Here is a 13,948-nt window from a genome sequence, read left to right on the forward strand (position 1 = left end):
AATCGTTTCCTTGTCGTCGCACTCCTCATCGCTTTCTAACACCCTCTGCGTATGCTCCGTACCATCCAGGTCCACCTTAATGGATAACCAAAATTTTGCTCCGCCCACATAAAATCCAAATTTTGATGCGTGCACAAAACACCAGGTCGTCAATTAAAAAGCGAAGCTTTGAAGAGAAACTCTATAAAATTGATCAATTTTTACTCTGTGCGTGGCTTTTTGACCTCCTGACCGCTGCGTGTGCGCTGGCAGTGCTTTGTTACGACCATAAAGTCATCACTTTCGTCCTCTGACCTGACACCCACCTCAATCACCGACTCGACCTCCTCATCCACATCCACCTCTATTTCTGCCTCCTTTGAGTCATGAAGAGATTCTCCAGCCACTAGAGCCTCCGCCAGAGCCATGGATCGTCGGTTCGGGTTTGGTACCGCCTTTCTTTTCTTCCCTCGCCGCAGCTGAGCCATCTGCTCCTCGAAACCAGTAATCCGCGCATTCTGAACGGCCACCTTCATCTCTAAAGCTTCCAACCCCTTTGCGATCTTACTGTACTTCCGCTTGGTCGGACGGCTTCGGTGTTTGGCCATTTCCCTCACTTGCCGACTCGTTTTCGGCGTATCATCTGAGTGCAGTTGAGGAGGGCTTGGCGTCTTTAACTCTTCCAGCAGTTTTTCTTTGTCTGGCTGAATTTCTGGATGTGCTAGAGCTTTGTACTGATTTATTGGCCAATTTTCAGTAAACCTCCAGCCGGATAAGATAATATCTTTCCTCATGCCCGCCTCCCTGGCTTTCGCGTATGCCCGGATAAAGTTGACTTTGTCAACCGGCGCAGAATCGGTCAAACTAGGCAGCTTTTGGAGTTCTTTCCGGTACGCACCTCTGATGACATTAAAAATCCCATTATCTAATGGCTGCAGACCATGGGAACAATGTGCTGGTAAGTAACAGCAGTAGACGTTGTTCAGAAAGCACGTAAGCCATCCACTCGTCCTGACTGCTCGTCAGCGACCCTATAGCGGGTGACTCAGCGGCGAAAACACCGAAATTCTCACCTGCGTATGGCTCCCGTGACCGTCAAGGATAATAAGTATCGCATCCGATGCATCACGAGGCTCCGTTTGTGGTAGATAAACGCCCTTCAACCACTCGAGAGCATTATGATTGTCTGTCCAGCCGTTCGGTGATGTGATGTAGTGCCAGTCCGCTATTAATTCGAATTCGTTAAGGAACCACTGTTTCTGCAGCTCTTTCCCTTTAAAGATAATTCCCGGTTTTAAAGAGCGGCTAGTTGCAGTGACAGCCTCAATAAACGAGGTCCACGTGCACGACTGAACGCCTTTCAACATCGCCTTCTTCTTCGGGTCAGAGTTCCCGATTACGAGGCTGTCCAGGCCTCATGGACAATCAATTAGCTATGCCCTATAAAAACCCATAGAGCACTTGTAGAAGACTTACCGAAACCCACCATTATACCGCCCTCGTCCACGTCAACCGTGTTCTCAGGCTTGATCCAGCCGTACTCATCCTCCCGGATATCGAAGTACCAATTGACCGCCTTCGGAGTAAAGCCGTCAAATCTGGCGGCTTCCTGACGTTTCCCAAGCTTGTTAGATAGTTCTAGGTGACGTTTGACGAACCTGGTGGTCCAGTGCTTGCCCAAAGGTTTGTTATCGCCTTGTTGTTGAAGGATGGCCTCGACACAGGCGCGGAGCTGGCTGTGCGAGGGAGCATAGCCCAGAGACTCTTGTCGCAGCAGCCAACGAATAAGCGTCTCCTCCTGGCTCTTTGAAATACGCTGGTGGGCCTGGATCCGTTCATTCCTGCTCGCTTGACCGGAAAGTCGCCCAGAAAGGGTCGACCGAGGTACTCCACGTTTCTGGGCCGCCCCCGTCTGTGACAGGCCTCTATCGGTGGTGTCGAATATAGCCTCAGCTACGTCATCTTCGGTATAGTTACGGCGAACCATTACGGAAGGAGTTCCATCTATTAAATTAGGTAAAAGTTCGGCTTGAGTGGATGGAGTCGCCTAGGGTACATGAGGTGAAATGCGACAAAATTCAAAGGGCTAGAGAACCAGGCTACAGGACGGAACGGGAAAAATTCAAGCCGATATAAGAATTTAATGGAAAAAGTAATATAGTGCAGGTCTTCGTTCGCGAGTATCTTCATGCCTGGCCGAATACAATGCAATTGAAAATTTGGATTTTGTATGGGAGGAGCGAAATTTTAGTTATGCATTAGGTGGGGTTATGCGTTAGGTGGTCCTGGATGGTAAAAGATTCTACTAAAACCTTACTAATAACCTTATATTATAAATCAACTGTCTCGGCAGTATTTATTCATTGTATTGACTGTTAGAAACCTAGGAAAGCCTAGGGTAGCGGAAGAGGAACCCGAGACTGTGTCTATGCTTCAGGAATGACTCAACGGCCTACAGTGGAAGGCAGGCCGATTACAAATTCAATCGTAGATCCTTGCCGATAACCACGTATAAAAATAGTCGAGTCGGCCACACATTTCGTATCGTTCAACAATCATGGCCATCTGCAACAAACCCGCCGCTGGCGTCTCCTTCTTTACCCCAGCTCAACAGCCACCCGCTGGCTCTGCGACCAAGAGGGACTCGGCCCCAACTCTCTTCAAACCCCTACGCATCCGCGGTATCGAGCTTCATAACCGCATTGGAGTCTCTCCTATGGGCATGTACTCAACGAGCCAAGATGGCTGCGCAACAGACTTCCATCTCGTTCATTTAGGCCAATTCGCACTCAAAGGTGCTGCTGCGGTTTTCTTCGGTAGGTGATTCGGCGAAACTAGTTTAGTAATTCATAATTAGATGGAGTATCTGGTATATTTAAAACGTATATATGTCTTCTGATTAGTCATAGGTGGAGAGTAACGGGCATAATGTCGTCTAGTTATTAGTTAATGTGCGGCTTGAGTTTGAGGGGTAGTAAGGAATACCCAGAACCGAGCCCCTACTTTACCCGGAAGGACCAGGCCAGCTAAGCCAGTCAAGGCCTTAAATAGACGCTCTAGCATAGGATATTAGTATGTATGATGTTGAGGAAGGGTAAAAAGAATAGAACCAGTAAGGTCTAAATCAGAAACGAGGGGCTGACAGGTAAGCAATCAACTTAGCCCTTTCCTTTCAGACCCTTTGCCTATTGCCATATTATACACTCTTACCCCTAAAGTCCGCCAAAAGCCACTTTCATGATCTATTCCTATAGCCTTGTTAATGATGATTAAATAAAACCAAGAACCTTACTCTTTGATCACTAGCACTGAATAACAAACGACCATCCAAGTCTCCATCATCTCGCAAACTCCACCTTCGTTTTATTTCTCTTTTCCAAAAGTGCTGTTTTATTCTGAAAACCTGACTATTCTACCAGGCCTTTTCTCTGATTGTATCTCCTTGGTGCGTGGGATAGCCAGCTACTTTTCAACTCAGCTTCTACCACCGGTGCCATGATTACGAAGATTTGGCAACAGGATCTTCAGTGATTTTCGATTAACCCACTACAACATGTATCAACAACACGTACGGTAATGACATGACAGGTACCCGTAGGACTATATATGACAGGTATATGTCGATAATAATCACGAGACCACCACCAGCAGTTCTCAGAATAATGACAACCGCAAGACCACTAATCATAATAGTCATAATTTTAGTCTACTGTAAGTACAGAAGCACAGCCTTATGGGGTTTACTTATGATGGCTAACTATCCGCTTGAACTGTTGCGTTCTCTAGGCAATCTACGGCTTGTCGATCAGCCGTGGGATGGATATTGCAACTATTGTTCACCTGGCTTGTGAGTTACCGTATTGTCTACTCCTATATTTGTAAATAGTATTGTCTTTGGTTACTTAATCTTTACACTATCCTTTTCGGTATTGGCCGCTTCTTAGCCAGCATCAATCCGCTGTTTCACCCCTCTAGTATCTTCCTCCGGCTCTCACTCTGACATGGCGCAAGGAACCAATCCAGCCCAGTGCAAAGCTCTTCAACCTCTATAGTAGCATGCAAAAGATTGAACCTGATTAGCCCAAGGACGACAGCCAAACTGGTCCCCATACACCATCTGATCCATGTACTCATTACAGTTCTTCCCCTTGTAAAGGTTACAGAAGCATCCCCCAACTTGGCACTCTGCGATGTTCATAGCCCTGCCGTAACTATAGTTATAGCAGTTGGTCTTGCCAGAGTATAGGGCGTTAGCCCAAGTGACATCGACCTGGCCAGCATAATTTCTGCACTGGGTGTCGCTATAGTAGTTGATCTGCATTTGCTTGGCAGCGGTAGCCGCAGAGATCAGCGTAGCGAGCACGGAGGCAGTTGAGAAATGCATCTTGAAGTGTGCTATATCTCAGTGAGTTATTAGCACAAGGTATATGCAGATCGAATGAATAGCATGGCGGCTTACAGATGTTTCTGTGCTGAGTATGATTCTTAAAGGTTGTTGACTTTCTGATGCAAGTTTAACCATCCACCGACAGATGAGCAGTTTTATACCTTTGAGACTCAATGCATTTACTCGTCAGACCACGTAAAGTCGTTGATAAAAGTCGGGTCTATCATGATGACAGATGCTGAGGTAATTAGTGACAAACATTCCTAATCCACCTGCATGCAAGGGGAAAAGGCTTAGGATAGGAGCGGACATAGTGAAATCCTTGCTCTACAAGGGTCGAGCGGGCCGCATGCATATACGAGACGCATCTCGGCCCATCTGAGGTGCTTTATTTACCGCGGCCTCTCGGATGTGTAGTCGCCAGCGGTAAAATGTCCAAAGGGATTGGATTATCCGTACAAAAAAGGAATAGCTAAAATAGAGGTGAGATTTCACATCGAAGCTGTTTCCACGTCTGCGGCTGGCTTTGTCGAGAGGATCAAATACTCAACTGACCACCTTTTTCGCACACAGCTACTGAGGGAAAGAGAATTGCAATGATTTGATGAGGCATATTGGGGCAAAGTCATGAATGTCAATTTGACTGCTCTGTGTCAAGCATGACTTGGAAGCAATTCATTCCTCAATGCTGCAGCGTTGGCATCCGAAGACTCAGCCGCGTAATTGATGAGGATGCTTGGTTCACCTTCAGAAAGGCTGCGCGCAACGTATGGCTCGATACCTTTAACAATATCCCCTGGTTAGCTTGAGCTACGTTTTACCATGTAGGCTACCATTCTGTGAACGTACCATGGGCAGAGCCGGTAATAATGACAAGTTTGACTTGGTGCACGTGCTGTTTGTCGTTCATGATAAAATTTGCAGAGGGCTTGTCTGCACAGAGTATGTACAGGGAGCAATGAGATGAACACTGCACAGAAGCATATTGACATATATACAATGACAGAGAGTATCTTTTCCCCCTACTCCTGATGCAGAATAACCCAATGCACAATGCAGTTATACCGACATAGCCTGCGAGCTATATGTCAACTTCCTCTTGGAGTCTGTTTTAGACGGAGAACCCTAGACAGCTGTTATACTCGTCTGAGATCCATACATCGAAACTGCTGTAGGTATTTTAGGCCTGTTGCCAAAGCCTTTGTGGTTCTCCGCTATAGTCACACTTAACTCTGTGTCTTCTTCCCCACTCTGCTCTTGAAGCTGAAAGTATTATCGCCCTTTCCGAGGTGAGGGACCCAGGCCTTTATCCTCACAAGCAGAGGCTTGAGAGTTGGAAGACAAGCGCAAGTGATGGCAGACACGAGTTCTGCGAGGGACCATGAGGCTGCTGTAACGTTCCACCATGTTAGTCTGGTTGAGGGGTGAGATATTGCAGTCGTAATATCGAAACGCCAATTGTACTGGAAACAAAGTGTCAACGAACCGCAGATAGAACATGAGATGCAGGACCCACAAGAAGCCTAGCCCGAAAATACCAGAAAGAAGGAATTTCTGAGAAGGAGGGAGATTGAGTTTCCAGACGATAGGGAGGGGTAAAATCATGATGTTAAAGTCAGAAACTATATTTATGACGCCATTTATATACCATCAAGTGGTTCGGTGAGAAATGCATCTCCCCTTGATTCTCGTATCCCAGACAGCCTGGAGGGGGATGCATTGTAGAGAGACCATAATGGCTTGGGACACACCCCATAATGCCACGATGATGATGACACCCAGGTAGACCAATCGCATGTAAGAGACTGCCATAGTTCGGTAATAATGCAGCAAGAATGTCATCTTTGCCCAGAAAAGAGTAACTACGTAGAACAGGATAGAAATCCAAAAACAATAGGTAAAGGTTAGTCTCCAAAGCAGCATGAATGAAAACCAAGTGTCTTACTCGAAGGTAAAGTTTCATTGTCTCATCAGAAACTGTCCAGTCGTGTCGGCCCAGTCCGTATTGAGTCACTATTATCGACAATGAGTTGCTGCCATATATACAGAATGGGAAAATCGTACTCGCAATCATTGTTGAGCGACATCATATGATGCAGGCCTATGACAGGATCATATTAGACAAAGCTTAAGTATAAACTTATGTTAAATCGGCCTTACCCAGGTGATGACAGCAGCTATATCGTCCAGACCCATTGACCTGATCAGACGACGACACTACAGTCGTAACCCAACCACCAAGACGGCCAGAGACATCAACACCATTGCCACTCGGATCACGATGGCAGCCCTGTTTTCGTTGGCCATAGTGGCTGTTTCTTTGGTGGTGAGTGTCATTGTGATGCGGAATTTAGGAAGGGGTAATAGCCCATGGCCTAGAGCAAACGACTTGATATCTGTCCTGAAGGAGGGGGATTAACACGTTTCGGATCAGTGCCACCCTTAGCCCGAGTGAAGTTTGAGATACATTGACCTGGATGAGGGCGACCCAACATAACGAACGTCACCCTAGTAGTCAGACAGACAGATCTATTACGCCCGGTAGGCCACCGCCCATAGGGCTCTAAAAACTAAAAATACATATATTTCGCCAATTGATGTCTTGGTCTTGCAGAGCCCCTATGTTTCCCGCCTTGTTCTTCTCTGTCTCTTCATTGTTCTCTTTCTAGATCCCCGTATCGGTTAGTGGTAGCAGATCAAGTTGAAGTCCAATTCCTCCAAGTGTTCAGTTTCCTATCTTCGGCGGCTGAAGCAGTGCCTGCTATTGGTTGTACGGGGTGGCTGTTGTTAGTAAGTGAGTTTTCGTAACCGGTGGCTTATTGGTGTTGTTATCATCTCTGTTCCAGGCGACCTGTAGCGATCGCAAATCTGATCGTGGCTCACACCGCTTCTATATTCGGTGCCCATTTCTGTCCATCCGACGCTGCCTTACCTCCCAGGTGAAAGCATAGGCTGCCACGCTTTTCTTCTACACATTGGGACATCATCTCCTTGCGTTGTGCTGTCCATTTTACGCATCGAAAGAGAAAGTGCTCTACCGTTTCTTTTGCCTGCCCGCATGGACATTCATCTGTTGGTGCTGCTCTGATCTGATAGAGATAACCGTTTAGTCGCGCCATTCCGGTTCTGAGCTGTGCTAACACGCTGGCTTCTTTCCACAATACCATGCAGTACCCACCTGCCGGTCATACCCACCTACTGGTCAGCGAAAAAAAGAATTCCCCATACAAAATGTCAAACTTCACTTGCACAGTGCTTGGCCAAAATTGAAGTTATTTACATAGAACAGATTGTGTCTTACTGAGAGTTTCATGTTGTTTTATATTGGAATGTTCATTTGTATTTTGCACAAGCAGTTTGGTCGCATGGTACTAATGTAAAATTTCTCAAATTGTCTCCTTCATCACCCAGCGTCCCCAAAATTTCATCAAACTTTTATCTATAGCAGCTTCCTTTAATCGCCTTGAAAATGCCTCAACAGTCTTATACAAAGAACGATATCATTGAAGCTATACTGGATGTTACAGATAATCACCTCTCGCAGCACCAGGCCGCCACCACTCCGCCCACCCCTCCACACCGCCCCACCTGCGATAGCTTCATTTCCGTTCCAACGCATTATGTAGATTAATTCTCAAGTTATGAAAATAGCTTCAATTTAATTAAGATTTTGGGAATTGACTAAAAAACTCTTGCTCAACCGACTGCTTTTTCCTCCGCTTCGGCGGACGATTTTCCGCCGCGGCTTCGTCATTTAACTTCCAAGTGTTCATCTCGGACCGGTCCCTCGCTATAATAAGATTATCAACGTGAGGAAAAGCCTTGTTCGGGTCCCAATTGACCTTGCAACGGCCTGACGGCTTAAGACCAGCTATTTGAGCTTTCTGTACGGCGATTTTTTGCTCCTGGAAGACTGTAGACGCACCTCTTTGGTCCAGTGACTTTCCTGCCTTCCGTAGGATCATTCTGACGTCCCTTTCAGCATTCCCTGACGACCAATCGACCCGTTGGAGTAGTCTTTCTATATCGCGGCTTGACGAGGGAGTATTGAAGATATCGCGATCGACTTTAACCGTGATTGGTGGTGTTTTGGGAGGCTGAAAAGTCGGTCCGCGACGCTCTTTGGGCTTCAACCTCTTTATAGCTTGATCAACATCAACTGGGTATATCCCTGATGCTTGAAACGCCTGTCGGATGTTCTCTGGACTGAAGGCTTTCTTAGAAGCTATTTTATATGCCTATACGAAGATGTGTTTCTGTCTATTTGATGTCGCTTCGTAGGTCTCCATTCCAGCTGTCTCTTCTCGATAGTATCTTTTTAACGGGGAAAAAAGACCAAGGTCCAGCGGTTGAGTGATATATGACGAGTGCGACGGCAGCCAACTAAGCCAGACCTTATTCATCATTGCCTTCTTCATAAAGGCAGGACTTATATGAGTCTTATGTTGATCGAGGACCAATAGTCGCCAGGAAGACGGGTCTTTTGGATGAGTCTCGGGCAGATAAACGTCGTAGAACCACCGTAGCAATATTTCTGTATTAGACCAGCCTTTCTCGCTGCAAGTAAACTTCCAATCCGGTATATCCCTTGGAAAATACTGTCCCTGTAGCGATAATCCTATAAATATTACCGTTGGGGTCAGTCGGCGACCGTCAGCAGATATCGTCTCCAATATCGAGATCCAAGCAGAAGCGTCTGACTGTATCTTCTCTGACGAGCTCGTCAGGACCGTTCTAGCTATTATGCCGGCTATAGTTTCCCCTTCTTGGACTCCAGTCTCGTCGAGGTTGTGCATACGGTCCGTACCAATTGATAAGTCAATAACAAGACGCCTAAGTCCCTTATAATACTCCCTCAGTCCCTCTTCCGTGACAGACTTCTTCCTTGCGACCGAAATAAGTCGTGATGGCTTCAACATAACGCTGTTATGTCGTTTGAAGAATCGGTTTACCCAATTTTTCCCTAGATGACTTCCACAGCCGTTTAATTCGGCAAGATGCTAGGCATATTCATGGATCTCCTTCTTCAATAACGGCTGGGAATACTTTTCCCGTATTAATATAAGGTCGATGAGTTCCTGTTCCTGTTGCGGCGTCAGCGAGAGGTATTTTTGGTGTTGTAAACGCGTCGGTTGCGCGCCACCGATCCGATCCCTTAAAGTCGACCTCGGCACAGTCTCCCACTTAGCTGCACCGCGAACGCCCCTCGTAGAGGCCTCAGAAATTGCTCTGGAAATTCTCAATTCACGATCCATGATAAATGAAGCTATTCTGAAAATTTGAATTTTTTTGATGTATAATTGGCAAAATAAAGTGCACGCATCATCGATAGCTGTTGTGGTGTTGAGACTATCACCAAATGGGCGGAGTGGGGGGGTGGGCGGAGTGGTGGTCAGATACGTTAAGAGGCCTACCGTCAAAGTCCGAGGTCACCTAACCTTCCCAGTTGTTATACAAATCCCAAGAGGCTAGGTTAGTTACATGGATACTTCGACAAGAGGCATTGGGCTATGCTCCTTCCCACCGTCAAGTTCGCGCCACCGTAGCTGCCCTGTTGAGACAGGGAGAGGGAATATGACTGGATCAAGCCTGAGAACACGGTTAATGTTGACGAGGGCGGTATCATGGCTGGATTCGGTGAGTACTGACCACTTCTGAAACAAGACTTACCAATAAATTGCAAATCTAGGTTTGGATTTCTTGGTAATTGGCACCAGCGATCCCAGGAGGAAGGCCTTCCTCAAAGGCTTGGAGTCCTGTACTTAGATTAGTTTTATCGAAGCCGCTACTGCAGATAGCCGTCCTTTAAAGCCGGGAATTATCTTCAAGGGCAAAGGAATTTAGAAGCAGTAGTTCATTAATAAGTTTAATAAAATTGCCGACTGGTATTATATCACGTCTGATAACGACTGGATAGACCATTATATCACGCTTAAGTAGCTTAAACAGGTTTATCTGCTCTAAACCTAGCCAGCAGATAAGTCTGATGCAAGGCTTATCATATTAGATGGCCATGGGAGCCATGTATCTGTGGGTATCTTCCTATTCTCGATCAGAAATACCGCTGATTGAAAATCCAGGATGAGTGGATGGCTACGTGCTTTTTGAATAACGTGCATTGCTGTTACCTGCCTGCATATTGCTCTCATGGCCTATAGCCACTGGATAATGGTGTTTTCAACGCAACCAAGGCTGCATATCAAAAAGAGCTCCAAAAACTGGCAAGCATGACGGATTCTGCGCCCATGGAAAAGGTCAACTTCATTAAGGCCTATGCCAAAGCCAGGGAAGTGGGTATGACGAAGAAAGACATCCTTTCAGGCTGGAGAGTAACTGAGAACTGGCCGATTTCAGGACGTAAAGCGCTCATGCATCCTGAGATTCAGCCAGACAAGAAGGAAACGACGCCCGGGTCAGACGGCCACAGAGACGGGCGAGTCGACTCTGATCGTACGCCAACGACCAGCCGCCACATCAGAGATCTGGGGAAGAACAAGAGCCCATCAACAAGAAGGCGCTATTCTGTGATATCGAGAGGGTTTGAAGCTCAAGAGCCAAAGATCGCCTCTCTCAGCACCAGAATAGCCAGCCTGGAGGAGGAAGTTGGCCGGTTGAGCAGAGGCAAGAAGAGGAAGGCGATACCGAATCTTAACAAAAGGTTCATGACATTGGCTGAAGCTCTAGTGGTGGCTGATGACGCTATTTCAGAGCCAAACGAAGCAATTGAAAGGGCAGATGCTGTTGAGGATGTGATCGAGGTAGGAGGGATGGAAGAAGATGAGGAGTCAAATTCGGAGGAGGAAGAATTAACTGTGGTACGCACGCGGGTAGGGCGTGAAGTTAGAAAACCGCGAGAATACTAAAATCCACTTAATTCTAAAACGAAATATGAATATTATTTCACTCTTATTATTTTTTTTTTTTTTTGCCTTTGAGGAACGAAAAGGTTCTTTCTTCCTCGCCCTGCTTACCCGAGCACGGATCGCGGAGTGGTCCGTGCTAGCCAGCTTCACCACAATTTCTGCGCCACAATCACCTTCGCGCCACAGGAATCAAACAGCAAGAACCACCGAAAAAAAAAAAAAAAACCTGGGGGGGAAAAAACTGGGGCCCCAGCTGGATGTGTATCTCTTTGAGTGGCACAAGGCAACAAAAGGTCACTTGACCCACTTGACCCCACGTACCAGAAGGCTACAAAGGCTTTATATGTAAAAGCAGCTATTAGAGCCTGTACTTCTTTGTAGCTTAGCTACTTCTATAAGAGTATAGCCTCTTTTTTCCTGACTTTAACTGGCTATTAGCTTTTTATACTTGTTCTTATTGGTTATTGGTCTTTTGTATACAAGCTGATCCTGTATTGGCTGAATTATCCCTGTCTTGACCGTTTTGTTGCCTTCTGCCACTCAAAGAGATACAGGGTAATCCAGTCAGCAAGACATTGGTTTGTCCTACGACATTCTTAGTGACGTTTGCCGATTTTCTTTTCTTCCTTTTTTGCTAACCAAGGACCCGTTACTTAATACGTCTACTTGAACCTGGTCATGTGACACATAAAGAAAGAAAAAAAAAAAAAACCAGCGATTGAGGACAAGAGCTGTGATTTTCATGCCGACACCAAATCATGGTCCTACAGGAGTCAATTCTTCGTGGATCATTTCCGCACTTTTTGCTCAGGGCATATGACAAATCCACCGCTTGGTCCATGGTTATGAACATGCTGGCTTTCGTTCTTCTTATATCTTATTTCCCACCGGTCGCTTCCTATTTTGACCTCCACGGCGTTGAATGAAAATGGACAGTCTCCCTTCCCTCCACGGTTACACTGCCAAACCATTCTCTTCTTCGCGACCGGGTCTCCTGTGATTCTTGAGAATTTTTGGAATGATCGACAGATACGAATACCGTAGCTTTGTGATCTGGCGAACTCAACGAGCTCTTGTCTCATTTCGTGAAAAGAAGAGTACGTGGTGCCCTCCGGTGGTAGCTTCATGAGTTGCCCTTCCCGTTCGGCTGGTGGTGCGAATGTATCTTGTCTCATTGGCTCGGACTCTGTGAAGTCTCCGTTTCTGTATTAGTCTGGTGCTTAGCTCTACTCCGCACAACGCTTTGCGGTGACATGTCGAATGCTAACCTGCTACCAAGATTGAATCCCTCTCGTGGCCCGCTAGTTCCTGTTGGAGCCGCGGGTCGACAGGCATATATGCACCGTCCCTGATTTCTTTCCCTGTACCATTCATGCCCCTGGTCGAAGAAGGATCTTTTGCGCGCTTGGGTGGCGAGTTGTCCGGACTGCTGCTGAAAGGGTTTCGTCTTTTTGCCAGGTCGACTTTTGCTTTCTGTGGAGAGGACGCCTTCCTCATCACAGTAGCGCCCTCGAGCGTCGCCTTCGATGTGAAGCTGAACTCGTCTACGAGCACAACTAGGATATCTTGCCCAGGTTGAAGCTCCTCCTGTAACAGTGCCGGGTTCAGGACACCAACGATGCTGCCTCTTCCGTACATCCACTTCCCAGATGCGAATCCGCCCTCAGGCAAGCCCTTCATCCAATCGACCCGGCTTTTCCAGGGCTGTTGATCGTGTGGCATGTATGCTAGAATGTGAAACATCTGGCCGCCTCTGAATGTCGGGTCCTTGTCACGGGGTGGTACGAGATAGGTGCTGCATTGGATGAAGCCGCAGCATTTTAGCTGATTGTTACTCAACGATCCAGCCTTGAAACGGAACGCCGTGGTGTCGACAGGTCCGTGGAAGGTAGCGCGCGGTGCTATGGTCGGGAGGCAGTCATTGGCAAGCCTGAGAGGCCTTATCGAGATGCTAAAAAGATGTGTCGGTTAGTATTCTGACCTCTGACTTATGGGCCTGTGTCTCTGCTACATTGGTGCTTTCAAACAGGGCATCGACATACGCTTGAACACACATCTGTCCACGAACCTGGGCCAACTTGGCATATGAGTCTTCCCATCCTCCAATAATGGACTCCTCACCGTCCTCGACTCTACGGCGGAAATATAGCTGATACGGATGGAGCTGGATGTCGAAGAAGAACCACTGGTTTTCCCACTCATCTGCTTGGGGGAAGGGGTACACGTGCATGGAGAGTGGCACGTCGATTCCATCGATCTCATCGAGCACCTCTCCGTGCTCCCCTGCTCCTCCGTCAAAGAAGCTCGCCTTGACGAATTGCAGCCGGACCGCACCGATCAGATTGTGCCCGCGGATAAGCTGCCGGTCGGTGGATGAAGCTATCTCTAAGCCTTCGAGGCTGGAGAAGAATTGCACTCCCAGGGGGCTTAGAGCTGGCTGCCCTGGCGCCGCTCCCGACAAACGAGCCCTTGATTGCCCGTTACTGGAACCTAGACCTTGAGGCATCAGGGATTGAATCTTGCATGGCACGCAACAGTGTTTTGATGAGAAAGTAGTCTGTCAGAATCATCTCTGGATCTTTCGTGAGATGAGCTCGACTTCTTATACGCAAATGGTCCCCACATTCCGACGGGAAAACAGTTCCGAACTTTGTCCAGGGTCTGCTCCAAAAACCTTCACCCCGCACAATTTTCTCTGGTCTCGAGCGATTCATGATGC

The 13,948-nt window shown here is 47.2% G+C and overlaps 5 protein-coding genes across 6 annotated transcripts; 1 reads left to right on the forward strand and 4 right to left on the reverse strand.

Moving 5' to 3' along the window:
- Positions 1 to 2,536: 2,536 nt before the first annotated feature.
- On the forward strand, positions 2,537 to 2,899 carry FOXG_19257 (oxidoreductase; the record flags this gene model as incomplete). Its single annotated transcript, XM_018399453.1, has 2 exons — positions 2,537 to 2,795; positions 2,889 to 2,899. The coding sequence occupies 2 exons, from the start codon at positions 2,537 to 2,539 to the stop codon at positions 2,897 to 2,899; spliced, it is 270 nt and encodes an 89-aa protein (XP_018242336.1).
- Positions 2,900 to 3,794: 895 nt separating this feature from the next.
- FOXG_06456 (uncharacterized protein) lies at positions 3,795 to 4,474 on the reverse strand. Of its 2 annotated transcripts, none has more exons than XM_018385132.1 (2): positions 4,439 to 4,474; positions 3,795 to 4,374 (listed from the first exon to the last, which is right to left on the reverse strand). In XM_018385132.1, the coding sequence occupies exon 2, from the start codon at positions 4,361 to 4,363 to the stop codon at positions 4,019 to 4,021; it is 345 nt and encodes a 114-aa protein (XP_018242338.1). In that variant the 5' UTR covers positions 4,364 to 4,374; positions 4,439 to 4,474; the 3' UTR covers positions 3,795 to 4,018. The 2 variants fall into 2 exon arrangements, with proteins under 2 accessions (XP_018242338.1, XP_018242337.1); XM_018385131.1 differs by having other exon boundaries at positions 3,795 to 4,380; positions 4,439 to 4,470.
- A 545-nt stretch (positions 4,475 to 5,019) lies between these two features.
- On the reverse strand, positions 5,020 to 5,276 carry FOXG_19258 (uncharacterized protein; the record flags this gene model as incomplete). Its single annotated transcript, XM_018399454.1, has 2 exons — positions 5,020 to 5,147; positions 5,216 to 5,276. The coding sequence occupies 2 exons, from the start codon at positions 5,274 to 5,276 to the stop codon at positions 5,020 to 5,022; spliced, it is 189 nt and encodes a 62-aa protein (XP_018242339.1).
- A 6,741-nt stretch (positions 5,277 to 12,017) lies between these two features.
- FOXG_19259 (uncharacterized protein) lies at positions 12,018 to 12,404 on the reverse strand (the record flags this gene model as incomplete). The annotated part of the gene is made up of 1 exon (XM_018399455.1): positions 12,018 to 12,404. One exon carries the CDS (start codon positions 12,402 to 12,404, stop codon positions 12,018 to 12,020), a length of 387 nt encoding a protein of 128 aa, XP_018242340.1.
- Positions 12,405 to 12,492: 88 nt separating this feature from the next.
- FOXG_06458 (uncharacterized protein) lies at positions 12,493 to 13,735 on the reverse strand (the record flags this gene model as incomplete). Its single annotated transcript, XM_018385133.1, has 2 exons — positions 12,493 to 13,180; positions 13,272 to 13,735. The coding sequence occupies 2 exons, from the start codon at positions 13,733 to 13,735 to the stop codon at positions 12,493 to 12,495; spliced, it is 1,152 nt and encodes a 383-aa protein (XP_018242341.1).
- Positions 13,736 to 13,948: the final 213 nt, after the last annotated feature.

This window comes from Fusarium oxysporum, chromosome 3 (genome assembly GCF_000149955.1).
Source record: "Fusarium oxysporum f. sp. lycopersici 4287 chromosome 3, whole genome shotgun sequence".
NCBI classification, from domain to species: Eukaryota; Fungi; Ascomycota; class Sordariomycetes; order Hypocreales; family Nectriaceae; genus Fusarium; species Fusarium oxysporum.